We start from the raw sequence: 12,476 nt of genomic DNA on the forward strand, positions 1-12,476 counted from the left end.
CAAGCTGAGACTTCAAGGCTACGTTGATGCTGACAATTGAGGCGACGTCGACAGCAAGAAGAGTACGTCCGGATACGTCTACACGTTTGGAAGGACGGCAATCTGTTGGGTGTCGAGGTTGCAGAAGATTATTGCCTTGTTGAGCTGCGAGGCGGAGTACGTGGCCATCACCGAGGCCACGAAAGAGATAATATGGCTGCAGACGTTTATGCGCGAGCTGGATCAAGATCACGATGGGAGTGTGCTATACAGTGATAGCAAGAGTGCCATTCAATTGGCAAAGAACCCGGTGTATCATGCTCAGACGAAGCATATACAACTGCGATACCACTTCATCATATCGAAATTAGAAGATGGGGTACTAGTACTCGAGAAGATCGCACGCATTCATAATCCAGCAGACATGTTGACGAAGTCATTACCATATGACAATCTGAAGTGGTGCTCGACTTCAGTTGGACTCCTCGCCTGATGAGTTGAGTCGCTGCTGCAAAATGGAGACAAGTGATGAGATTAGTCTCCAAGTGGGATTTGCCAGCTGAAGAAACTTAATTCCGTGTTTTTTGGGGATCTGATGCTTTTCGTAATCCATGAGTCTTGTCAAATCGAACTTGGCAACTATCGTTATGAATTTTATGTTCTTGCCTTGAGAATATGGTAAATGAGAAATAAAAAGAAGCATGTTGAAGTTCTTCTGTCTTCCAAACTCGCTAATTCTCACTCTCTTTTAAAGCCGCGAACAACACAAAGTCGGAGAAAAAGACACACTCAGACTGAGAATGTTCAGAATCGGACCCCTCACCGGAGAGTTTTAAAGCTAATGTCGATGCAGCCCGTAAAGATGCAAACGGAAAAATTAAGGTCAGTCGTGAGAGATGTTTATGTTGACACCGTCTAAGTTTCGACATTCTTTTGTAAAATTTTGGTCTAAATGTAATACAAAAACTGTTTTGTGGCTGATATTTCCTTCATGTATCTTGCAAGGCAGAAGCCGTTTGATTCATGATGTTTAACGTATTATTTCTTCTTATAAGATTTTCCCCTTGGATTTGCCTTGGACAAATTTAACAAAGCTTTCTTAAAAAAAAATGAAAAAAATTCATAATTTCATCCGTTAGATTTCTTTTAACCGTATCAACGTTGTATTTTAAAAGACGTGATGTGAAGAGGAATATGATCCTAAGACAAATTCATAATTTCATCCGTTAGATTTCTTTTATTAGACTTTAATTTTACATGTCTAGCCTCTAGATAGTCAAACAAGTTCTCCAACCGAGAGCCAGTTCCAACAAGATGGGACTGAACAAACAGTACTGTGATAACCCAGAAATCTAAAGATACAAAGAAGACAGAAATCTGAAGGTACAAAGAACACACACTACCAATCGATTCTTTGCCCAGCACCGAGTCCTAAGATCATGTTATTATTTCAACCCCGTAAAAATTATTTCCTGCACCCAAAAAAAAAACGAAGAAAAAAAAAGCCATTGCGCATTGCTAGTTAATCAACATTAAAATATTGGTTAATTAAATTTACTCCAAAAAAAAAAAAAAAAAAAACCTGCTGTAAATCCAGGGCAATCGCACTGACCTCAACATGGTACACATAAAAAAACAGGGATTGAAACTCCTTGTCCTGCAAAATTACGATCAGATATTTTATCCTATTCGGTTTAATTTCCCACAGACTTAAACGAAATCATTGAAAAAACTGACCTTGATCACTCCCCTTCAAACCTCGCTTTCTTTTGTCTCCAGAGGTTAAGCATCACTTCGATGCCCTCTTTAAGAGGAGCCCTTTTTCGCTCTTTGTAGTTCCACAGTTCAGAGGTAATGTACCTCCCACTCGGGTTGTGTTCGTTTATCTCAATCAAACAGTTAGTCACAGATTTATATACTTCCACGCCCAGTTCCTTCTTCAGATCACTGAGTTTCTCATCGTCAGGGTTTATAACTTCCTGAGACAGTTATAATAAATTCAACTTTACTAAAATAGAAGCACAGTAGCCAAAAAAACTCAGACAGCAGTAAACAAAAAAGCAGTAAAATGTCAGGAACTTAAGATATTGAGATGATTATAAGATTTAGCAGATAGTTAAGAGGTTAAATGTAGAATACTTAAGAGAGAGTAGTAGAGAAAAGATCATGAAAATTGTGTGAAAGATTAGTGGTACTGGTAGGAAGAAAATTTAATGGGCGAGCATGGAGCTCTCTAGTGTGACATTTACCTCGTATTTCATATTTCCAGAAATACAAAATATATACATATCTGTTCTTATCATAAAACCATTTTTACCATAAAATGTAAAATATCAACACGAATTAGGAATACCGCAACATCCTATTCGCAAGTAATCAAATTACGGTTCTTTTGTCCTTGACATAAAAATATAAAAATAAAAATAAAAGAAAAGAAAAAATCTGTAGTCCATCCGCTTAAACTTCAGACCAATAATTACAGTCTGGTTTGGAAGAAAATGTAAGATGGATTAGGGAAAGAAATGTAATCTTGAGTTTGTATGTAGAAAATTACGAGGGGACGAAAAATACTGTGGATCTTACAATGGAGGCGGGACCCACAATTTGAAATTGAAAGTAAATCACTTTCTTGTTCACCCCCCTCGAAGACAGGATAAAATGGGTGATACAAAGAACTTGTGAATATACCAAACAACAAAAAAAAAAAAAGGGAAAACCTTTATCTCTTTTAACTCTTTACTTATAAATCATATGACCTCCTACTTTCATTTCAACCTAAATTCTATATCTCTTTGTACAGAACAATGCGTTACACCTCGACAGATGTTTCAAGCACTTGATAAGAGACATTCAATTCAATCACGAGATTTGAATATTAAAGGAGAGAGAGAGAGAGAGAGAGAGAGAGAGAGAGAGACCATGTCTTTGTCGCCAACTGTAACTCTCATAAAAGGATGCCAGTCAGGGTCTTTGAGATGTTCCTCCCACACCGAGCACAGCTGCATTGCTCGATCATCTGCCTCGTCCTCATTGTACTTTCGCTTCATAAACTCAAGGAACGGTTGACTGTCGAGCTCTCCTAGTCTTTTCACACCGATCGAGCCGCGTGGAGGTATATCTTTCAACCCCTGAACACAAACGGAAGACATTTATAATCAAGACAGAGTGTCAAAGACAAGAAACAGAAAAACCGCAAGGACGAATGCGTAATATTTCAAGACTAAAAGCAAAGCTTACCTGGATCAATTCTTTACGAGCTTCCTGCAGCTCGTCGTTGCACTTGCGCTCGTTTATAATGAGAGCTTGATTCATAGACTCTACGTGATCGAACTCTCCTTCCTTCTCTCTCAGCTCTCTGTGTATCTCCTCGACCTTTCCAAGAATTTCAAGGTCATCATCGCCCATGGCCATCTGTTTCGTTACGTTCAACTTCCCTTTCAGTTGCTCAATTTCAAGCTCAATCGCTTGCCTTTTCTCCAGCTGCTCTCTCAGAGATATAATTTTGTTGTGGAGCTCCTGTTTTTGCCTCTGCATATGAAATCGATGGTCACCCGTGTTATAATTTTTTTTTTTTTTTCATAAATAGGTACTTAAAAAAAAGAAGAAGATAAGTTTGGACCTCTTGATCTTCGGCCAGCTTCAGTACTCTATCGTCGGCATGACTTTGCGCCAAAGAAGCCATCTCAAGAGAGCTATTCTTTTCGATATTCTGAGAAAACAAATATATAGACACAGTAAGAGGTTGGTTTCAGTCCAAGTCAAAACTGTTTTTCTTCAGTTATTTGCACTTAAAGACCCCAGATATCATATGCACTGGAAATAAATCAGGAATGAATATACCTCTGCAATATCTTCAGCAAGCTTTTTCCTCTCGATATCATTAACCGCCTCGCGCTTCTCCAGATCATGGCCACGCAATTCAAGCTCCCTTTTCTGAGATTCCAGTTGAGACTTGAGCTTTTCGAAACCGCTAAAGACCCTATGATAGTGATCTAGCGAACTCGATTGAAGCTTCTTAATATCTGTTCACAGAGAAGCAGGGCAGTAAAAATCGAATACATACCACAACATAAATATAAAAAAAAAAAAAAAAAAACCCAACAAGAAATAGACATATACCTTGGTCATACTTGTCATTGAGCTGCCTATTCGCGTCGATTAAAGAGTCGATGGACTTGGTGGTCTCCCTGAACTTGAGCCGTATCTCTTCCATGTGTCTGTTCTTCTCGTCGATGGTGTTGGTGAGGTCCGACACGAGCCTGTCCTGCTTCATGGCTTCTTCTTCCATGATCTCGGAGATGGTCTTGAGGTCGCCGATCTTCCTCAAGTGCTCTCCGACGATGTTGGGAAGCTGGTAATCGTCCCCGCGGGCGAGCCACGCGTACAGCCCGGCCCTCTCTTCCCCTTTGGCTCCGGCCCAGTCCCTCTTCCCGTGCCCGTCGGCCTCGTAGGCCCGCTCGAACGACAGCCCGTTGCTCAGCCCCGGCCAGCCCTTCGTGAACTCCACCACCGCCGTCCCCGAGTGCCCGCGGAAGTTCCACAGCGGACGCACCCGCGTGGGATTGAAACCCCTCTGGGCGAGCTCGTCCCTCAGCTTCGACCCACTCTCCCCCGCGTACCGCCCGTCCTCGCCCACCCTCGTCGGGATGTTGACCACGACCCCGATCCACGGCCACACGATCCTCTCCGAGAGGTCTCCGAGGGGGAGTTTCGACCGCCATTCCGTCCCGTCCAGCCTCGGAGGGGCTTCCAGGGGTTGTTCCTTGAGGAGGGTCTCGGGGGGCGGGTTTCGTCTCAGGTACTTGGCCAGAGCCGAGTGCTCGCCCTTTTCCCTCGCGCTGCGCTTGTTGGAGCCGCTGCTTCCGACCCCGGCCGCGTGTTGGAGAAGGTCTTTGTGGAGGTAGTCTTGCTTCTTCCTTCTCGGGCAGAACGGGCACGCGTAAGTAGTCCAGTCCGCGTTTTGGACTGCGATCTTTCCTTCCGTCAGCGCCGCCAGCGCTCCCACTTTGAACCCTAGCTTCTCCGTGTCGCTCGAGTCCGAGTCTTCCTCCGCAAAGTAATCGTCTGAGCTTCCCATCTCCGATTTTTTTTCCTTGAACAGAAACGACGATCATTGGTGCGGTTATTACTCCGAATTACTATTGAAATTGTTCACTTCTATAATCGGAACCATTCAAGTGCAATGTACAGCTGGTTAGAGTTGCTTTGAGAGATTTTCATACCAAAACCTTATTCGCATACCAAAACCAAGCGCATGCAATTTAAATCGTGGTAATCCAAGAATAATTGAGAATATCAGTGAAATAAATGAATAAATAAACCAGGTTTATGTACTCTCTTTTTTGCCATTTAGAAATTTGATGACAACTTTGTCTCAATTTTCCAAAATAAAAAAATTCGCATAACTGAAAGAGAAATAAAACTAACCTGAGGCAAATACCAAGAAGATAAAAGAAAGTTAAGTCCCGATCTCCCCCGCAAAACAATGTACCAGAGCAGATTTCGTGTATAACAAACTCGAGGAACCCTAAAAATGCAGAGGAGCCATAGAAGTGGAAGGCCAGGGCAGAGCTAAACAATGAACCCCGAAACGACAGAGCGATTCACCCATAGAAGAACATGCATGAAACGACAGAGGACTCAAACCTCAGATGTGTGTGTGTGTGAGAGAGAGAGAGGGTTGAGAATGGTGGTCAAAGTTGCGTTATGTAGTCACTGACAACTCGACTTCAAGATCGAATGAATAAAGCTGACAAAAGTATTAACGACAAATGTATTGTGCTTCGAAGAGTTTGGGACTTAGATATGTGTGTGTATTTTTTTTTTTTTTTTTTTGGGGGGCATATACGAGTACGAAGCTTTTATATGAAGCTTAAGTTTCATCTTCTTTCTTTTTTTTTCGTTATTGACATGTGCACACTATTTAATTTTATTCTATTTTTATTTTATTTTTGTTTATTTATTTTCCTTTATTGCTTAGTAATTTATATAGCAAATCTTAAACAGATTCATAAGAATCTTAACTATTAGTGCGGTCATCTGCATAACATTACAGTTGTTTTGTTTTTATCGCTGAATATTACCGTGTTTAATGTGAATCTTAATGATTTCAATGTTCAAAAACATTTAAACTTTAAAAGAATAGGAGTGCTTACGTATATGTTAAACTAATTTTAGCAAATTCCGACGAAAATCGACGACGGCGCCACTGTCGAAACAAAAACGACTGATGAAGAGCATGCTTTTCGTTCATCGTCGTTTTTCGTCGAATGTCGTCATTTTTTTTTCGTATGTAATCATCATTTTTCATAATTTTGTCGTTTATTAAAAGTTAAGGAAAATTTGCAAAATTGAGATTCAAACTCAAGACTACGTCTTGGGTGCACAATGTTAATATAAAATGTGTAAATCGATAATTTTAATATAAAAATCCTATAAAAATAAACAATAAATTTATAATTATTATAAATTAAGTTATTAAAAATGTGTCTTATATAAATTATGAAGATATATATATATATATATATATATATATATATATATACATATACATATGTACACACATTTATACAACTAGATATATGTATTGGGTATAAATACATTGAGATTGAAATTAATGAGAATATTTGATATTATATTTGTTAAAAAATAATTAGATATTCAAGATTATAAAATATAGTTGACATAAATCTCAATGGATAACTGAAAAGATACATATATATATATATATATATATATATATCATATTATGTAACATTATTTAAATTCGGTTTTCCATCGAAAACGATATTTGAAAACGACATTTTATTTTCTCTTTTTCACATTTTTTCCTTTCGGTTTTCGTCTGCTCGATTTTCTATAAATCAGGAATCTCGAAACGGCGTCGAAAATGAAATTTCAAAACCTTGATATGAACATAAGAATATGAATCTCAATTATTTTTTAAAGACGCTTTGAAGAAGAGTATGAGAATAAAAATGAGAGAGAGAGAGAGGGGAGAGAGAGAGAGAGAACTAATATGCTAAAATATTAAAAGTGGAATTATGAGATATGATTTAATTTTTATTTATTATTGAGACAATTATGTCATTAGCCGAATACCTCACCTTGCTTTTAAAAAATAACCAAAATTTCATTTTATTAAGAAAATAGTCCATCAGACCGAAGTAAATTCAATTAACTGTTTTAGTTAATTTAATTTACTTTTTTACATGTTGGGCTATTTTTTAAATAAAATGAAATTTGGCTAAAATCTTACAAGAAGCTAAGAGATTAGTGTTGTCGGTCCGTCTCGGACCGACGGGGACTAAGGCGTCACTTCGACCCACGCGACCGGTGCAAGGCCTCGAGGGGCGAACCCTTGCCTCGGCCTTTGGCCGGGCCAAGGGTCGGCCGGCCAGTGGCCGGCCATATGCTCAGCCGGCCAATGGCCGGCCATATACTTGACCGGCCTGTCGCCAGCCCAAAGGTCAGCCGACCATGTCCAAGGCCGGCCCTCCTCCATGGCCGGCTCTCCAAGGCCGGCACTCCAAGGCCGGCCCTCCTCCAAGGCCGGCTCTCCATGGCCGGCACTCCAAGGCCGGCCCTCGTCCAAGGCCGGCTCTCCAAGGCCGGCACTCCAAGGCCGGCCCTCCTCCATGGCCGGCTCTCCATGGCCGACACTCCAAGGCCGGCCCTCCTCCATGGCCGGCTCTCCATGGCCGGCACTCCAAGGCCGGCCCTCCTCCAAGGCCGGCTCTCCATGGCCGGCACTCCAAGGCCGGCCCTCGTCCAAGGCCGGCTCTCCAAGGCCGGCACTCCAAGGCCGGCCCTCCTCCATGGCCGGCTCTCCATGGCCGGCACTCCAAGGCCGGCCCTCCTCCAAGGCCGGCTCTCCATGGCCGACACTCCAAGGCCGGCCCTCGTCCAAGGCCGGCTCTCCAAGGCCGGCCCTCCTCCATGGCCGGCTCTCCATGGCCGGCACTCCAAGGCCGGCCCTCCTCCAAGGCCGGCTCTCAATGGCCGGCACTCCAAGGCTGGCCCTCCTCCAAGGCCGGCTCTCCAAGGCCGGCCCTCCTCCAAGGCCGGCCCTCCTCCATGGCCGGCTCTCCATGGCTGGCCCTCCTCCAAGGCCGGCCCAACCTTGCTCACTCGGCCAAGGGGTCTTCAAACCACCCCTTGGCTGCCTATAAATACAGGGGCCGCTCCCTTGACCCAGGTAATCCATTCTTGAGTACTGAAACGCTGCCGAACTCGTACCTCGCTCGTTTCTCTCAAGCTTTGGCCTTTAAACACCCCTAAAACCTCTATACTCCACCTCAATCCCACTAATGTTGAGCGTCGGAGAGGTAAACAGGGGCACCCCCCCTGTTTCCCCTTTGTAGTTCACAATCTCTTGTTTGCTTTTCAGGTATCGAGACGAGGTGAGCTTCACCCACAGCTAAGGGACGACTTGGGATACCAAGTCCGACACGCTCAAGTCAAGATGAGACCACTTGGTCCGGCCTTGGGTCTAACCGTCTACGGCTCCTAAATAGTTGTCCGAAAACCAGCGACAACATTTTGGCGCTAGAAGGAGGGGACCACCGACCTTAGCACGCTCTCCCTTCCATTCCACACTTCCACCACTCCTACGACTCTCGAAAGATGAGTCACCTACCCACTACCTCCGCGGGTACCCGAGCGACGAGCTCGAGGTACGGTCTCCGACTCCTCGCACACCATCTTGAAGGGCAACCTCGCGATAGCGAGAGCCAGCCCCAAGACCCGGTGAACGACCCCGAGGCCGAGCTCCGAGAGGACACGGCCCGGCGGCTCGCGGAGCTCCTTGACCGTCCCGGCGTTGACGGCTCCCTCATCGCCGATCTCCTCGGCTACGACGTCGAGGATCGATCTGCTCAGGATGACTCCGACCCCGAATACGTGGAGGAGTCGAGGACCAACGAGGCCACCCCAAGCCTCGCTCAAGCACGACCCGAAAGGGCCAATGGTGCGTTGGCCGATCCTTTGTACCCGGCGCGACAACAGGCACGGTCACAGTCCCGGGGACTCGCCTCCTCGGTTTCAAGAGGCGGCCGGACACGGCCCCTCGCCGAGGAGAGAGCGACTCTGGTCGACGATGGAGCCGATAGCCGAAGCGCTCGCCGAACGACCCGGCCAAGGGCGACCTCGCCTCGTCACGCACCAAGCGTGGACCTTAGAGAGCGCTTGACAGCGCAGAGAAACTCCCGAGGGGAGGATCTCCGCCAAAGGCTAAATTCTCGAAGGGACGCGCTCCCCGCCGCAACTCTCGGCCGGCCTCAGGCCAATGTCGTGGACCAAGCGTCCAACGAACGCCAACCGGTGACTCCCGTGGCCCCGACGGTCGGCCCTGCTAACGGGCTTGACATGGTCACGATGATTCAGAGCCTCCAAAATCAAATCATCGAGATGAGGGAGTCAGGGAGGCAAAGGCCGTACGGAGGGATCGAGGAATCATACTCTCCCTTCGCCGCACAAGTCCTCGCGCAGCCATGCGTGGGAAACTTCAAGTTACCGTCCATCCCCCCCTATGATGGACGTACGGACCCCCACTTCCACGTCCAACACTATGAGACGTGGATGACGATGCAAGGGCAGACGGACGCCACTCTCTGCCAAGCCTTCAGCCTGACCCTCACAGGGTCGGGCTTTGAGTGGTTCCAGAGTTTGAGGCCAGGAAGCATCCCGTCCTTCCGGGCCTTGCGAGAGGCTTTCCTCGCTCGCTTTGCCACGCTTGTGGCACAAAAGAAGTCGAAGACCCACCTCCTCTCCATTCGACAGGGGAGAGATGAGACGTTGAGACAATACCTCGCTCGCTTCACCGAGGAGTCTCACAAAGTCGAGGGCTTCGACGACAAGGACGCCATCACAGCGATCACCGAGGGAGTTCGCACGAGCGACTTCCTCAAGTCCATTGTCGGGCAAGTCCCGCGAGACATGGCGGAGCTGATGACGAGAGCCCGCACACATATGGGAATCGAGGACTATCTCGATGGCCGCGATGGCCGAAAGTCAGGAGGACAAGGTAGTCGCCACCGCGAAGAACAAGACGAAGATCGTCCCGACCCTCAGAGGAAGAGGAGCAAGGGAGGCCGGGCCCCTAACGGTCGCCCCCTCTCCGGTCCAAGATCGTCGCACGTTGATAGCTTCCGAGCGTTATCAACGTACACCCCTCTGAACACTCCGCAAGAGCGGATCCTAGCTCTGCACCGCGACAAGCTAGGAAGTCCGGCTCCTCTTGCGAAGGATCCCGCGAAGAGGGATCGAAACAAGTTCTGCGAGTACCACCAGGATCACGGGCATCTGACGTCCGAGTGCTATCATCTCAGGCGTCAGATCGACACCCTGATTCAAGACGGGAAGTTAAAAGAGTATGTCCTGAGAACGGTCGGGACGGCCGCGATGCACGAAGATCGTCCACGGCAAGGAAGGAAGGGTCCGGCGACGGTGACTGTCACGGACCGGGCGACGATTGAAGAACCGGAGAGCTCACAGCTGCATGTCGTGGGCTCGATCATGGGTGGCCCGGAGTTTGGGGACTCGTCCACGCAAAGGAAGAAGTACGTGCGCGAGGTTTCCCGAGGAAAAGTTGCGCACTACATCAACCATACGTACGAAGCCCCCCCTCCGGCCCCGTTCGAGTCCATGTTCTTCACCGGCCAAGAGGCGACGCGAGTTCTCCACCCACACAATGACGCAATAGTCGTCTCGGCCCCGGTCGCCAACAATCTCGTCCGAAGAATCCTGATTGATAACGGCAGCTCGGCCGACATCGTCTTCAAATCAGCATTGGACAGGATGAAGCTGACCGGATTGAAACCGACCCCAATCTCGACCCCACTCTTCGGCTTCTCCGGGGAGAGGGTCATGACGGAAGGAACCATCGACCTCCCGGTCACCTTCGGAACACCGGGGGGGCTCGAGGCCACTCGCATCGTATCCTTCCTAGTTGTGGACCAGCCCTCAGCGTACAACATCATCATCGGCCGCCCGACTCTCAACCGGCTGAAGGCCATAACGTCCACCTATCACCTGATGATGAAATTCCCAACTGAGAAGGGGATTGCCATCATGTTGGGAGACCAATCGATGGCGAGGATGTGCTACGTCCAAGGCGTGGACGGGAAAGGGAAGGAAAAGATGGTGAGCGCCATCCTTTAGCTCGGTCAAGCTGCAGAAGTTGGCACGGCAGTGGAAGCCCGCTCCCGTTTCTCATTATGTCATTTTATTTCCAGTTTTAAGACAATCTCGAATTTCAATAAGGCCAATGGCCTAGGGATGTAATTTTTTGACTATTTCTACATGGTAATTAGATTACATTTCACCTCGAAATCTTTATCTTGTTGCATTATAATTTCTAGTCTCCTCTACGAGTACACGAGAAACTCGGGGGGCTAATGGGAAACAATGCTCAACGAAACTAGAGCTCGCTCGCTCAACAAAAAAAAAAGAAAAAAAAAACTCAAAAATAAAGTCGTGCTAATCGATCACGCCTTCATTGGCGAGTCGAGAAAATAAGACACGCACAATAAAGTCGTGCTAATCGATCACGCCTTCATTGGCGAGTCGAGAAAATAAGACACGCACAATAAAGTCGTGCTAATCGATCACGCCTTCATTGGCCAGTCGAGAAGATAAGACACGCACAATAAAGTCGTGCTAATCGATCACGCCTTCATTGGCGAGTCGAGAAAATAAGACACGCACAATAAAGTCGTGCTAATCGATCACGCCTTCATTGGCAAGTCGAGAAAATAAGACACGCACAATAAAGTCGTGCTAATCGATCACGCCTTCGTTGGCAAGTCGAGAAGATAAGACACGCACAATAAAGTCGTGCTAATCGATCACGCCTTCATTGGCAAGTCGAGAAAATAAGACACGCACAATAAAGTCGTGCAAATCGATTATGCCTTCGTTGGCAAGTCGAGAAAATAAGACACGCACAATAAAGTCGTGCTAATCGATCACGCCTTCATTGGCGAGTCGAGAAAATAAGACACGCACAATAAAGTCGTGCTAATCGATCACGCCTTCATTGGCAAGTCGAGAAGATAAGACACGCATAATAAAGTCGTGCTAATCGATCACGCCTTCATTGGCGAGTCGAGAAAATAAGACACGCACAATAAAGTCGTGCCAATCGATCACGCCTTCATTGGCAGGTCGAGAAAATAAGACACGCACAATAAAGTCGTGCTAATCAATCACGCCTTCATTGGTAAGTCGAGAAAATAGGACACGCACGAGCAACCCGAAACAATAAGTCGTCCCTCGCGACGCCCAAAGGCCGTTCCTCATGGTGCAAACCCAATCCATATGAAAGCGTGGATTTTGAGTTTCCACTCGATCTACGCTCGACCAGAAACTCGGGGGGCTAATGTTGTCGGTCCGTCTCGGACCGACGGGGACTAAGGCGTCACTTCGACCCACGCGACCGGTGCAAGGCCTCGAGGGGCGAACCCTTGCCTCGGCCTTTGGCCGGCCCAAACCAATGG

At 46.7% G+C, this 12,476-nt stretch overlaps 1 protein-coding gene across 2 annotated transcripts; it reads right to left on the minus strand.

The window, feature by feature from the left end:
* Positions 1-1,193: 1,193 nt before the first annotated feature.
* On the minus strand, positions 1,194-5,793 carry IDN2 (XH/XS domain-containing protein). 2 transcript variants are annotated; one of them, XR_016294094.1, is made up of 9 exons: positions 5,407-5,792; positions 4,099-5,071; positions 3,820-4,001; positions 3,599-3,688; positions 3,217-3,507; positions 2,898-3,107; positions 1,717-1,958; positions 1,592-1,636; positions 1,194-1,451 (listed from the first exon to the last, which is right to left on the minus strand). XR_016294094.1 is itself a non-coding variant. In XM_089602517.1 (8 exons), the coding sequence occupies exons 2-7, from the start codon at positions 5,054-5,056 to the stop codon at positions 1,722-1,724; spliced, it is 1,968 nt and encodes a 655-aa protein (XP_089458643.1). In that variant the 5' UTR covers positions 5,057-5,071; positions 5,407-5,793; the 3' UTR covers positions 1,591-1,636; positions 1,717-1,721. The 2 variants fall into 2 exon arrangements, 1 of the variants encoding a protein (XP_089458643.1); XM_089602517.1 differs by lacking the exon at positions 1,194-1,451 and having other exon boundaries at positions 1,591-1,636; positions 5,407-5,793.
* Between the last annotated feature and the right edge of the window lie 6,683 nt (positions 5,794-12,476).

The sequence above is a fragment of the Urtica dioica genome, chromosome 12, assembly GCF_054948205.1.
Source record: "Urtica dioica subsp. dioica isolate 48M chromosome 12, U.dioica_male_clone48M_v1_H2, whole genome shotgun sequence".
NCBI classification, from domain to species: Eukaryota; Viridiplantae; Streptophyta; class Magnoliopsida; order Rosales; family Urticaceae; genus Urtica; species Urtica dioica.

Excerpts from the sequence above, each read along its gene's own strand:
- IDN2 (XM_089602517.1), bottom strand. The coding sequence starts at position 5,056 with ATGGGAAGCTCAGACGATTACTTTGCGGAGGAAGACTCGGACTCGAGC. Across the intron at positions 3,689-3,819 it reads TTGCTGAAGATATTGCAGAG|AATATCGAAAAGAATAGCTC; the intron begins GTATATTCATTC and ends TTGTTTTCTCAG. Across the intron at positions 1,959-2,897 it reads CAGTTGGCGACAAAGACATG|GAAGTTATAAACCCTGACGA; the intron begins GTCTCTCTCTCT and ends TAACTGTCTCAG.